Genomic DNA, 15,017 nt, shown 5'->3' with positions numbered 1-15,017 from the left:
GCACTCCACTCCTGGGACTGTTACTCCAACAATCCTCTCTTCAGTGTCTCTTCTCCTTTCTCTCCTCTTTCTGTTTGTATTCTCAAACCAACTCTAACATCACCAAGGTACTACGTGCTTGCTCTCAAATTACAGCCTTCATTTTATAAACATATTCAGCTGCTTTTCTCCAGCTCTGAGCTTTTTTGGAGCAGGGAGTACAGTAATCTCTCTTCTGGGGAGAGCTTTGTACTTTCTCAGCCTTAGGCACTGGTGTAATAAGCATGATTTACTACCTCCCTAATGTCCCTGTAATTTCACTTCTATGGATTGGTCCAGATCTAGACAACTGATTAGTGCTAATGTGAACTGAAGAAAGTAGTTGGTCTTTCAGTATCAAAAAGCTCTGCAATTATGTACCTCTGTAATTTTGGGAGCACTGGGGATTCAGGGTGCTGTCTAAATTCCTTTTTGTACTGTTGTGGCTCTGAGATTGCACTGATGATATTATCACAGAATGTGTTGGTTGGAAAGGACCTTAAAAATCATCTAGATCCAGTCCAGTTTGATAGCACTGCACATCCCAAAGCTCAAAGTAGGTTTTACATGAACTGTCATGAGTTGCTATGAGTGTCAATGCTTGAAAATTGCTGTGCCAGGTCCAGCAAACCTGATGACAGTGAAATCTGTAAGAATCCAGCCACCAGCTTCAAACTGAACTGGGATTCAGCTGCCTTGCAAAGCCAGAAACGCTTCCATCCTCAGCAATTCAAATGAAACCTTGTGCCACTGTCAACAGCCAAATCTCTATGTTCATGAAAAACGTGAAGAACTTGAAAATCTTTGCAGCTGCAATTAATTCATATAATCTTATTTCATTTGTCTCAGATGTCTAAATATGTGCTGTTCATCTCCCTGAAGGTTTCCTGCTAGAAAACCCAGCTAAGAAACCCAAGTTGCCAGAGCTGAACATGCCAAGCACAAAAGGTACTCCTGAAACAAGAAGAAATTAAAAAAAAAAATCATGGAATATCCTGAGTTCAAAGGGACCCACAAGGATCACTGAAGTCCAAATTTAAATAAATTTACTACTTAGGAATGGTCTTCTTTTGCCTCCTCCAGAACTATGCATATAAAGTCTGATGAAGGAGAAAAGCAGGTGGCCATATTTAAAAATAAGTGATAAATTAAGCTACATTATTTCAAAGAGACCTAGCCAAACCCTCATATTTTGCATACTGTACAGGTCTAATTTAACAAATCATGTACCCAGATTTAGGTAAATTAATGTCAGTGGGATTAAGCAGGATGTAAATCAAGGAAGCATTTGATTTCCTTGCCTCTGATGAGAAGAGAGGGAGAAATCAGCATGTACGTCTCTCCTGCTGTCTTGTGAAGCCCAAGCCCAAATTTCTCATACAAGTGGAATGAAAAAGTAAAAATAAAAACAAAGATAAACTAGTCAGTCAGTTGTTAAAAATAAATGAAAATCTAAAAAATCACTAATGAGATTAGTTCATTAAAATGTTCATTGATAATTGAGAAATCCATTGCCATATTAAGAATCTTTCCAGTACTAATTGGTTCAGCTCTCAATAAAACAGATGGATAATGATGAAAATCTCTAGTTCACTGTAGTGTTGCTGTTGTGCAGGAGGCTGTTCATGAAAACAACGGCATCATTTTAAATGTAGGAGTTTAACAAGATTGTGAAGGTTATTTTAGCCTGGTTTCCTGTGGAAATAGGATCAGACTGTCTGTCTGCTGCTACATTTAACTGCAGGCTGGGGTTCTCAGTGATCTTAGATATCCACTTCTCCTAAGAACACTGAAGAGAGAGAACACACAGACAGAGACTGAAGACCCCAATTACCTCCTCAAATTAGAGAAGAGCCACAGGCTTCATTGGCTTCACTGCTGTGTTGGACCTGCCAAAAGCCTGCACCTTCCCCACCACAGCACATTTGCTCAGGGAATGGTCAGGAGGACTGAAGGAATAGGGGGGAAGCAGGAGGCAAGGGACACAGAGTGTCAGGGATTTTTATCCGATCAACTCGGGTTCTTTCTTCAACTACAGGACTAGTAAACACTGTTTACAGCTAATTTTTGTCCTGTCATGCAGTGTTACAATAACCTGAATTTCCCCACATATTTAAATCCTCTCTCCAGTGTATCTGTGTGGCACAAACACAAACAGCCCATGTCCCAGCTCCCTTCCACAGCCCATAGCTCCTGGCTGGGTGAGAGGAGGGCTGGCTCTGAGAGCTGTGTATCAACTGGCACACCCATGGACTGGTCAGGAGGTCACACCAGAGACAGCATCACTGAGCCTGGGCTGCAGCCTTTTCCTCAGGGCAAGTATTCATTTCTGTCTGTTCAGCAATAATTTTCCTGCAACTTTTAGCATCTCTTCCAATCTCCTTGACAGATCCTACAGCAGACTGGCAGACATAATTTCCTGAAGCTTTTTCTTTTTCCTTCAAAACTAAAATAATTCTTGATTATAAAAATGCCCCTTTTAATTTGCAGGTTGGTATTTCCTAAACACAGAATCATTTTCTTTGCTCATTATGTGTTACTGCTTCCTCTGCTTGGAAACAGGAACCACGAGCACTTTGACACAGAGAGTTACAGGATGTTTCTCCACAATATCAGACAGCTGTGTTGGATCAGGCCATCGCCCCTTCCTTTGTGCCAACACACTGTGAATTTAACATGTGTGGCCTTGATAAGCTGGAAGTGTGTGGTGAGAGTATCAGGGCCAGCTGGATGGTCTGAGCCCGACCTGCAGCACAGCATTTCCTTCCATAAGGAAAATGCACACGAGCAGTTGGCAGCTTCCCTGGTGGCTCCTTGTCCTGCCAGGTCTGACATAGCACCAGAGGATAAGATGTAAGAGAAGGCAGAATACACACCATTGAGATATGTAAGTCACCACCGACCCAGTAATGAGCAGCGTTCTGTGTCAAGCCCCTTGCAAGAAATGTTGCAAGGACACATAAGAACCTCCCCCTTCTCCTCCTCCTGCCCCAGGGTGGTGTGGGCACGACTGGCTTCAGCTCCTGACTGAACTAATTTTTTGGGACTTCAGAAACTTTTCTACCCAAGGTGGATGTTGTCTGTGTTATCCCTGCGCAGCTTCTGATGTTGGCGGTGCCAAGGAACCATTAATTATTAGGATTCTGTCATTCTCGTGCTCATTTGTAAGAGTCTGGTATTCTTATTAGATAAAAATCCAATTTAATTGTAAAAATAATATTTTATCTGGTTCTTATATGATGGTTGTAATGAGATGAAAAGGATTGAAAGAAAATGAAACTAGCTGAAAGTTGGCCAAGGAGCAGGAAACAGGTGAACCAGAAGAGTGCAGAAAATTCAATGTATTTGCTACAGTAAAGTAGTTACTAGCAGAGGCAGGGACAAGCTGGGTAGAGGATGCAATTTTGTGGTGAGAACTGTCATTTGCAGAAGGAGCTTGAAGCAAAATCAGGCCACAATAGAGGGTGTTCCCAAGTATTGACAGCTTTAGGCAAACTTTTGTTCTTGGCCCCTAACAGTAGCTACAATTTATCTCTTCATTCACAGCAATGTTTTTGTCTGTAACCACAGCTTTCAAAGAGGCACTGACATCTGGAAGTGAATCCTGAGATACAGTTAGAGAATCATCAGGCTGAAAGGATTCTGGTACTTCCTTCTTCTTGAGGTCCCTGGGCTTAGGTCAGTATTTGTACCTTTCATGTGGGTGACAGACAGTCACATGCCCTGCAAGAGGCATCAGACCAGTCTGCCTCAGTTCCCTCCTGATGATTTGGGCTGGGACAGAGCTGGTTTTCTGCAGAGTACCCTGTATGGGGCTGTTTTGGATTTGTGTTGGAATCAGTTGATAGATCATGGATGGTTTTGTTGTTGTTGGGCAAGGCTTACACACGGCCAAGGCCTCCTGTGCTCCCTGTCCCACCACACCAGCGAGGAGGCCAGGGGTGCAGGGGACACAGCCAGGACAGTTGACCCCAGCTGACCCAAGGGATGTCCCTGACCATATGGGGTCATGACTGGCATGTAAGACTGGGGGAAGGAGGAGGGGGACATTTTGAGTGATGGTGTTTGTCTTTCCAATTCACTGTTACATCTGGCAGGGCCCTGCTGTCCTGGGGACTGCTGAACACCCAACTACCCATGGGAAGTGGGGAATGAATTCCTTGGTTTTTGTGCACCATTTTTGCTGTACCAATTGAAGTGTCTTTATGTTAACCCATGATTTTCCTCGGTTTTATGTGAGTTTTATGTGATAATTTCTTCAGATTTTTTCTTGTGACTCTCCCTGATCCTGTCATGGGAGGTGAGGGAGCAGCTGCGCAGGGCTGAGTCCCCAGCTGGGGTCAGACCCTGACACCGGTGCAATGAATGGAGAGCAGGAGGAGCCTGGAGAGGCTCTGGGAGCAGGCAGCTCCTTAGACACTGCTCAGCCCTGCAGGGAGAGAATGTCTCTACTGGTGGTGTAGGGAGTCTTGCAGGATTAAGTATCTAAATTGGGAACCTAAGGAAGGAAGGAATTAATATCACCTTTTTTCCAAGCCTGTTATAGCCTCACATATTTTATAATTCTGGTCATTGTTCACATCTTAAGAATCTCACATACAAAAAAAAATCATCTAATGTTAACGCCAGGGAAATATAAATCACTTCAACAGTGAGGACAATATAGAGTAAAAGATGAGTGTGGGGAGGATAAGAGAAAGAGAGCAAATGAAGAGGAGCAGGAATGGGTTAGTGACAAAAGGGCTTTGGTCGATCACCTGGTTCACAAGCAGAAGGGAAAATAAGAAGCACCCATTACACGGAGCAGTGCTGCCACACAGCGTCTGGGGAACAGCTCTGAGCAGTAACTGCAGGCAGTGCAGCAGCAGTGACTCTGGGAGCTTCATGTTTAATGTCAAGAGCAAACAGGACACTGCATTGTTTGCTGAAGGAATGCTGAGTGTAAAGGCAGGAGGCAGCAGTACTGCCAGGGAAGGACCTGATCTGAGCCTGACTGGCAGCCTGACTGATTAGCCTGGTTCACAGACTGCTGCAAATTCTCAATCTTAGTCATGAAGTTAAAACTGGATTTAAATCCTTTCTTTTAGCATAATAATCAACATCTTTTAAAAAATATAACTTTCTCTTAAAGTACATGCTAAAGTTTCTGATAGTCTCCTATACATTAATCCTGTAACTGATTTTTAATTACTACTTCATAATTAGTAATTAGAGCCTCTATAAAGAGAAGGCTGATATAAAAATTACCTTTCCCAGACTTTTCAAAGAAAAAACCCAGGGATAGGGCTCAAAGGAGGTTTGGTAGCAGGGTCATGGGAATTTGAGGTGCAGACAGAATAAAAGGGTTTCATGCCCTTAGAAAATCCCAGCACAATTAAGTATTTTCCTGAAGTTTCTGTGCTATTTCTATCCTAACAGCAATACAGAAAACACAAATTGTCTAAGGACACAATAAAAATGTTACAGAGACAGCACCCATCCTGTGGTGCTGGGACTCAGCTCAGAACCCTTGCTAAAGGGAAACAAAAATGCAAAACCTTTTTTCATCTTTTCTTTAGTCAGTCCTGGAGGGTTCCACATCAGAGAAACCATGATGCACTAGTCTATCTCTTTGCTAGCAGGATTTACAAAGCAGGGAAATAAATGATTTTCCTTGGCCTGGGTGCAAGAACAGGACCCTGCTCTCCCTGTTATCCTGGAACTACTACACACCTGAGCAGAATTAAGCAGTCTTTGAGTTCTTAAGGTGCCAAACCCCTCTGGATCCCAGTGGGATTTGAATGCCTTCAGCAGTGTTGAAAATCAGGTCACAAGATCCTCTGTGAATGCCAGCGTTTGACAAGAAATAATTTGCATGAAAATCTGCTAAGGATATGTCTGCCTCATGTTCCATAAAATAGTACCAAGTTTTCATCATAGCATTCCAATTAATAGAAATGTCTTTTTGGATAAATTTACTAATTTACATATGTGGATGTATTTTACATTTCAGCTGCCTCCCAACAAGGTCTGCCTTTGCCCTGGTGGACCTGCTATTTATAGCAGCAGGTGCTCCTGCAAGATTCACATCCCATCTGGGCTCACTGAAAGCCAGGGAAATAAAGACCCCCAAATAAATACCTGTGCTTCATGAAGGAAGGGATCCTGTATCTTTATTGTCCATGCATGCTCTCTGGAAACATCACAATGGAGAGCACAGAGAGCTTTAGAGGAGCTAAGCACACTTGAATCTCAAAACATCTTTTCCTGCACAGTGTGATATCTTGATGGTTTCTGGAATTATCTAAGGATGAAGTCATGTCATGTCCTTTGTAATCTCCCTTTTTAGCTTTTTATGAGGATCTATACAGCTAAAGGTTGGAAAAGCCCTGTCTGGTACTTTCAGTCCTGGCTTCTGGCTGTCTCCAGTTGAAACTGTGAGCTCAGCCATAACCACACTGCTGCTGGCAAATGCTGTGAAAAGGAAATATGCCTGAAATCAGAAAGTTTTTTCAGTACTTTCTCAGAGAAGACAGCAGCAGGTCTCCTAAGTGCACTGGGGAAACTGCAGCCAAAAAACAATCTGTAATGGGGGTGGGTGTGAAAGGAAACATGAGGTTGTCAATCAAAGTTTAAAAGAACTGAATTTCCAGAGAGCTGGAAACACTATATAAAAAATAAGCTTTTTGGATAAGACCACAAAAATACTCTTTCCTTGGAAATGGACAGAAAAGGGAAAAGCAGATGGAGAAAGAGAAGAAACTGAAAGAAAAAAAGTCAGGTGGTATTCACAAATTTGAAAGAGGTCAGTGGTCAGAGTTTCAGGGGATTAGGAACTCCTCCCAGAGCAGCACACACGTTGTGTTCTCCGTGTGGTGGCCTTTGCCAAACCAAGCAGGGGCTTTGAAACTGCTGAGATCTATAGAAGATGATCTCATTTGCTTCTAAATGGGAATTTGTAATTTTTTTTTTCTGCAAATTCCTACTGCATATTAAAAGTAAATTTTGGAAGAACTTTTCAGTGAATGACCATGAGGTGCAAACAACCATGAGAAAAAGAAAATGGTCACACAGGGAAAGGCGAGAGCAGAATTAGCTCTCAGGTCTGACAGTGACCTTCAAAATGGAAAATGTAAATAAATATACTGAAAAATGTAAATAAATATACATAAATCTACTGTGCCTCTTACTATAGAGCCACAAAGCTCAGGAATCTGAGGGGTTATTGTGTTAGGCAACATAAAAGCAGTCAGCAAATAGTGCATCTCCACACTAAGCTGTTAATATCTGTGTAAGTAAATATATCACTAAACACAAAATTCAAATGGTTCTTTCATGAGGCTGATGCTCACAACTGAGAAGCCTCAATTGCCACTACAGTCAAAAAGGCTGCAGGGGTTCAACACTGACAAAAACTGGAGACACATCTGGGAACCTACAAGTACTTTGCAACAACTCACAAGAACAGGGAGATCAGGAAGCAGGAGCACAGATTTACATTTACAAGGAGCACATGCGGCACATAAATCTATTTCATTTTAGGGTACCTGTATCATGTGGAAAAAGGCTGCTTGGTCTTTTGGTCTGTCAGCATCTCCTGGTAGATGAGATTGTTCCCCAGCTGCCTCAGCCACACAGCTGCCTCTCTTTTAGCTTGACTTCTGGAACACAGGTGACCCAAAGCATAAGCAATATTCAAGAAGAGATATGAATGTACCTGTAAGTCCCTGAAATACTCTGAATTTTAAAATTACATTTGAAGTTTAAAATCACCAAACCAGCTCTTAAAATCTCACTTGCCTTTTTTTTCTTCTTGAATGCATCATATGGTCTACAGACTGACTCTGAACCAATTAGAACACACAAGCCATTTCCCATTACAATTTCTAGATTATGAATTCCCAGTGAATAAATGATTATCTTCTTAGCTCCCAAGTAGCCCTGCAGAACTGAATGTCATGTCATGCCAGTTACTCTGGGCCTCAAAGCCATGTCATTTTCTCTGCATGACACTGCTGTCCTCTCTATCATGACAGATCCCACGCCAGTGCCACTGACAAATTCACCCAGCACAGTCCTAATCTCCATCCCACAGTCACAGATGCAAATGCTCAGTGGAATCTGAAGAAATTATCACATTTCTGAGTGCTCTCCAACGCCCCAGCTACTCATTAATGATACCACTGCTCACCCAGGCCTTCCAGTGCAGGAGTCTGAGAGCAGAATCAAGGGAGGCTCTGTTGTGTGGATGGTCTGTTCCAGGAATGATGTGTCCAGAAGCACCAGGGACACTGGTGAGCCACAGCTCGAGTGCTGTGCCCGGTTCTGGCCCCTCAGCTCAGGAAGGGCATTGAGGTGCTGGAGAGTGTCCAGAGAAGGGCAGTGGAGCTGGGGAAGGGGCTGGAGCACAAGGCTGAAGAGGAGCAGCTGAGGGGGCTCAGCCTGGAGAAAAGGAGGCTCAGGGGAAACCTTTTCACTCTCTGCCAGGTCGGGGAGCCAGGTCGGGGTTGGGTTCATCTTCCAGGCAACCAGGGACAGGACGAAGGGATATGATCTTAAGCTGTGACAGGAGAGGCTTGGGTTGCACATTGGGAAGAATTTCTTCACAGAAAGAGTGTCTGGACATTGGGTCTGCCCGGGGAGGTGGTGGAGTCACTGTCCCTGGAGCTGTATAAGGAAGCCTGGCCGTGGCACTCAGTACCATGGTCTGGTTGACAATGTCTGTCTGATCACAGGTCGGACTCGATGGTCTCACCGGTCTTTTCCAACCCACTCGATTCTGTGAGCCGGTGTCCCGGCAGCAGCACCAGGCCGGGCTCAGGCTGGGGCCGCGCTGCCAGCCCCGGCGCCGCGGAGCTCCGCCCGCCCGGCCCGCTCCGCCCCTGCCCGGCCCGAGCCCGCAGCGATGGCGGCCGGGCTGTGCCGGCTGCGGCGGCGCCTCACGGCCGCCTTCAGCAGCGCCGCGGGAGCCGGGCAGGCCCCGCCGGCGGAGCCGCTGACGGAGCGGCGGCAGGCGGGGGGCGTGCGGTGAGCGGGGGCGCCGGGGGCTCCGGGACGCGGCCGCGTTCGGAGCTCGGTGAGCGTAACCCCGCGGTTTTCACGGGTTTTGCAGCACCATCGTCCTGAACAACCCGCGGCGGCGGAACGCGCTGTCGCTGCCCATGCTGCAGAGCCTGCGGCGGGACCTCCTGCACGACGTCAAGAGCCGGGAGCTGCGCGTCATCGTCATCGCGGGTACCGCGGCACCGGCCGGGCGGCAGGGGCACCCAGCGGAGCCGAAACACAAACCTCGCTGGGAATTACGGGAAACGGGACGGGAAGGGACCTGTGTGCTTCCCTAATGCTCCCGCGGCTGTCAGTGCTCAGCAGGCCTCCCTGTCACGCTCTTCCTCCATACTCACCCCAGCTTCCCCTTTCCTGTACTTAATTCCTCATTTCTAACTCAGCACTAACGACTGACTGGGCTTTTGTTACGCTTTCGGTTTTAGCCAACACGTCTAAGCTTTAACACGTTTCAAAATGTTACTTCAGTCGGGGTATGGGGGTGTTTACACTCGGCATTTTAGGGTCAGGGTTAATTTGTTTTAAGATTGTATGGAAGGAATACTTTAAACGGAACAAAAGCCAAAACAAAAAAAAAGTTCTAAGAGTTACCAAAGTAAAACATTAACATCCCCACAGAGGGGTTTTGTGCAGGAGCAGGCAAAGGTAGGATGGCGCTTGTTGCCCTGTTGACAGGTATAGACTGTAGTGAAAAACAAGGTTTCTGCAAATCAAGTGCTCTGCTTCCCTGCTCTGAGCCAGAATCAGCCTCATCATTTGGTTTGTCAGAACTATTTTTAAAAACACTCCAGTGAAAGAGAGACTGTAATATCAATACCACAGACACCCATAGCCCACAGATGTAAAACAGCCTCTGGCAGAGCCTGTTACAGTTTCCTTCCATTTACATATTACGCTGTAGAGTTCTTAAAGATAATGAAACTTGAGATGTACTTAAGCCATCTTTTTTTCCTTTTTTTTTTTTTTGCTATTTTAAGATAATCTTCATTTTCCCCCCTTCCAAACATCTCAGATAAATTGGTTTATTAATTTAGGATCATGCTGCTTCCTATACATAGGGGAAAACTCTGTGTATTAGGGCACACACACAAGAGTAGAAGAGAGCTGATTTCACAGGGGTGAGTTTAAATATACATATTCCTCATTTCAAACAGCAGTTAGAAATTTTGCAAAACACTGAAGGCTCTTTTTTGGGAGTACAGTGCTCTGGGAGTTTGTGAGCACAATTGCTTTAGGTTTTTTAGAAATTGCACGTTCCTGTTTATTTCTAATTCCCATGCTGAATAAAACACAAAAGAAGAAATTGCAAGAAAATAAAAGATTCCTCAGAGAATGCTTTGGCCCTTTAACACAGACTTGGCAGTGGATTCTTCAATGAGGTTCAAATTAATGTAATTAATCTCCAAATATATATTGCCAACCCCATGAGATGACTGACAATTGTCTGGTTATTTCTGGGTAGACTGTGTCTCAATAATCTGGCTCATAAGAAACAAATCCATAGGTAAGGTTTGATCTGCATAGATGTAGCTGGAAATGTCACAGCCATACAAATACCTGAGAAGTTCTGAAGGATTGGAAAGCATCACATTGGTTCATTCTAATGACAGGTAGTCACATGACAAAGGAAAACTGTTGTAAAGATTGTGGACCTGTATTGAGTGTTTTAATTTTAGCAAATCCAAAGTTTGGTTCCACAAAAACCTTCTCTTTTGCTGCCCAAACCCTGAGCATGTCTTTGGGGCTTCTCTAGATGACAGTTTAGTAGTGGAGAAAACACTCCAACAACCCTTCTGGTTCTCCTGTAGCAGAATAACCTTTTTTCTTTCTTTTCCCATTGTGACCTTCAGCACCGTGACAGAAAAAATACTGATGCTTATTTAGCAAAAGTTAATAATTAATTCTGGGTACAATAAATAGGGACTAAGTATATTTGTCAGTCTGAGAGCACAGCATTCTAGCCTTGCTCCAGCTGATAAGCTTGTGTTGTACTGAGGAGCTGTTTTGAACATCCTTACACAAAACTGGACTCAGAGGTGAAGTGCATTCTTTCTGAGTTAACTGTAATGGAAGTAAAATGAGCCCTTGAAAAGTGGTAATGGGTGTTACTGTGCTTAAATGTTGTACTGCAGCAATTTAAAGTTACCATAAAACCCAGAAGGAAATGTTTTGGAATTCTGTTCAAAACTCCCTCCCCAAACTCCTTTTTGAACATTGACATGTCATTGACATCCCTTTAGCTTGGACATTGATATGCTCTACCCCTGATTTCTTTATTACTTCAGACTGACTTTTCCTGAAATTCTTTGCAGCTAAAGGACCTGTATTTTGTTCTGGCCATGATTTAAAGGAACTGTCTAGTGAAGATGATGTGAAGCATCATTCCCAAGTATTTGAACTATGTGCAGAGGTAAGCAGTTCTTCTTGAGTGTCTCTGCCATTGCCTGCTGTTAAAAGCAAGCATTGCTTTAAGGAGGGACAGCATTGGTCATCTGCTTGCTAAAGTACAGATTATTCCTTCAGATCCCTTGATTTTTGCTGCTCTGCTATTTTAATGCCTGATCCTGGTGAAATTATGTTTGCTCTGGATTTCTCTACATGTACATAGAAGGGCTAGAATGGCAATGTGCATGTCTCCAACAATGGGCACAGTCAGGGTGGGTTTCTTGGTTTAGCCAGTGTTCCTTGCAGCTGAGTATTTGGGCAAATATTTCTTTTCTAGAAGTCTAGGGATAACCACTTTCACATCACTTGTGATCAAATGTTCTTTCCCAGTATTTATTTAGTTTTAAGTTCAGAATCAGCTTAAACAACAAGTAGACAATGTGAAAGTAAGATCTGACTCTCTGGTTGTCCAAGGTCTTGTTAAAGACACAGGTCAGGGAGGTGGGGAGGTTAAAGAGAATCCTGGAGCCTTTGGAGGGAATGGCAAAATTCCCTTTAATAGTGGTGGAGCTAGAATTTGACCCCTAATGCTCCTCAGTATGACAACAGTGAGTACTTGGAAACCTTTGTTCTAGTTGCTCCAGTACTAATGATCTCTAAGACATTGCTGAGCCCATATTTAAGGAATGCTGTAAAAGCCATGTGTGAAATCCACAAGCCCTTCATCATCCTTTCATCAGAAAGGAACCAAGATCCAACAGTTTGGGCTTTTTTTGGTAAATGGAAAGGAAGGTACTTTTGATGGCTTCCAAAACAGGATTGTGTCATCCTGAATTTCCTTACTGGCCACTCTTTTGTGCGTGCAGGTTATGACTTTAATCCAGAAACTTCCAGTGCCAGTGATTGCCAAAGTGAACGGCCTGGCTACAGCAGCTGGCTGCCAGCTCGTGGCAAGCTGTGACATTGCAGTGGCAAGTGAGAAATCTCAGTTTGCTACTCCTGGAGTAAACATTGGGCTCTTCTGCTCCACACCAGCTGTGGCCTTGGGCAGATCTCTTCCAAGAAAGGTAAACTTCCTTTCCAGATCTTCTTCATAATTTTGCCTAAAGTTGGTTCCCATGTTAGGAGTTCTAGTTCCATTGCCTGAACTTTATTTTCCAGCAACATTCAAAATACTTTCTTTCAAAAGGCATCTCCATAACTCTTTGGAGTGGGAAAAATAATAAAGGGTGAACTCTTGTTTAGGAAAGGCAGCTTTCTACTGATGTGACTCCAACCAGCATGAGCTCGTCCCAGCAGCCCACCAGCTCAGCAATCCCTTTCCTTTCCAACAGACACTCAGGGCTTTAGCCAATGATGTTCTCCCCTGAGGAGGAAACCCCTGCAAGTTCAGGATAACAATCCCACCAAGGCATCAATTCCTGCCAGGCAATGACATTTCACTGCCAGCAGGATCTGCCTGGCTGTAGATCAAGATGCTTTAAATAGCATCTAAAACCCTCCTATAGTGTCTTCCTGTTTTATGTCCTACTGATTGTGGCTGCACATCTCTCACTCCATAAAAAATAGTACAACCTGTAAAGCCAATTGGATTCATGCAGGCAGACGGTCCAAGCCCAGCAGGGCTCTGCTGAGATGCAGTGACTGAACTGCACACATCCCATTGCTGGATAAAAGCTTCAGCTTGAAATTTCCCATCTGCAGGGACATCCTGTTCAAACAGAGTCCATGGGGGATTTTTCCAAGGCTGCTCTCATGTGCAGTTGCAGCTGTTTCTCAGTATTTCCGGGCTGTAGGATTACCTTTTTAAAATGTGTGGGAAATGCTTTTCTCTGTGCCACTTTTCAAAGCAATAAGAACATTCCCTACAGTTCCCAGAATTGGTGATTTTTACCTTTTAACAAAAGAAGTCGCCATTGTTCGTAGCTACCAGTACAAAGATGCTAATGAGGATAATCAGCTCTTATGATTCAGGCATTGGTCAATTGCTCCAGGAGTCTTGGAAAACTTTATTGATACATAGCATTGAATAGTCACTGAGTATTTGGGGGAATTTTTAGTCTCAAACCTCAAGCACCAGATGCTGGAAGCAGCAGGAGACTGAAATAATGTGCCTATATAAAGTCCATATTTAAAACCACTCATACTAAACTTAAAACTAGGACAGGTGTTTTCAAAAACTGCACATATGCCCAGCTTAAAATACCAAGTTTAGTCATTTGACTTTGTAGATGATCCACTTCTCTTTTAATTCCTACAGCAATCACTAGAGATTGTGAGCTTTTGAAGAGAAACCCAGGGCTGTCAGCCTAGGACAGCTGGAAGCAGTGGGCAGGTTTGAGGAGACCAGCTTTAGACCCTTCTCTTTGCTGAGACCTCTTAACAGGTCCTTGGCAGTGTAAAAGACCAAAAGACCTAAATCATTTGTGAAAAGAATAACTTGTACTTGAAGGAGGAGGCTGAAATTCCCCAAGCAAAGCACTGAGTTGGGCAGACTTACTACAGTATTTGTCCTTGTTCAGGTGGCACTGGAGATGCTTTTCACGGGTGAACCTCTCTCTGCCCACGAAGCGTTAATGCACGGGCTCGTCAGCAAAGTGGTACCAGAAGACAAACTGGAAGAAGAGACCATGAAAATCTCTCAGAAGATATGTGAAAGCAGCAAATCTGTCCTGGCCTTGGGGAAGGCCACTTTTTACAGACAGATAAGCCAGGACCTTGACACTGCTTACAAAATAACTACTAAGGTCATGGTAGATAATTTGACTTTGAGAGATGGGCAGGAAGGCATTGAAGCCTTTGTTCAGAAGCGTAAGCCTGTCTGGTCACACTCTCAGGAGGAGAAGAAATGAGTCCTGTCTCTAAACAAACCTTAGCTGTGCTTTATGATTCTTCACACAGTTGCCTTTGGGAACTATATTTTTATTCTTACTGAAAGTTAAATTTCTCTTCTTACAAATACCAGATGCAATAAATTTACTCTAAGTATGTAATAAATGTTAAGAAAAATCAAAAAAGATGGCTTTTCTTTGATAGCAGTGAATTTAATCTGTGGTTTTAAAACTAACTGTGCTGCAAAAAACAGTTTAACGTGTCTCTGGTTACATAGGAAGTCACAGGGGCTGAGAGGGAGCTCAGAGCACCTTGTTCAGAACCTCCCCTCCATAGTTCTGGATGAGAATTGTTATCTGTTGTTATTAATAGAGAATTGAAGGGCTTGGACACATTCCAGAGATGATGGTAGTAGGTATGATAATGCATTCCAGGACTGCTAGAGTGTTGCAGACAGAAGCCTGTAACACAGTTGTCCATTGCTCCTCATATCCTCCCGTGAACTGTGTGTGTCAGTAGTTTGTCCCCCACAAATCCTGATTTTTCACCATCAATTCAACTCCCAGCTCTAGGGAGTTTTGTTGACTGCAGGGAGGATGAGCATGGGTTGGGGTGAAAGGCAGTGTCTTGCCCCAGTTGTCCTTTTCAGGCTGGTGTGTTGTAGTTCTTCTATTATTTCTCTAGAGTCTTAGATTGTTGTTATTAGATTTCTAAAGTCCACACCTCTTGGGTGTATTCTC

General features: G+C 43.8%; 1 protein-coding gene across 1 annotated transcript; it reads left to right on the top strand.

The window, feature by feature from the left end:
- Positions 1-8,875: 8,875 nt before the first annotated feature.
- ECHDC3 (enoyl-CoA hydratase domain containing 3) lies at positions 8,876-14,464 on the top strand. The gene is made up of 5 exons (XM_071424105.1): positions 8,876-9,024; positions 9,110-9,231; positions 11,373-11,470; positions 12,312-12,512; positions 13,968-14,464. The coding sequence occupies exons 1-5, from the start codon at positions 8,903-8,905 to the stop codon at positions 14,295-14,297; spliced, it is 873 nt and encodes a 290-aa protein (XP_071280206.1). The 5' UTR covers positions 8,876-8,902; the 3' UTR covers positions 14,298-14,464.
- Positions 14,465-15,017: the final 553 nt, after the last annotated feature.

This window comes from Agelaius tricolor, unplaced genomic scaffold (genome assembly GCF_023055355.1).
Source record: "Agelaius tricolor isolate 1412-34295 unplaced genomic scaffold, bAgeTri1.0.p SCAF_3, whole genome shotgun sequence".
Classification (NCBI taxonomy): Eukaryota; Metazoa; Chordata; class Aves; order Passeriformes; family Icteridae; genus Agelaius; species Agelaius tricolor.
Note: the sequence above shows the minus strand (reverse complement) of the source record. Positions and strands in the feature narration are given on the sequence as shown.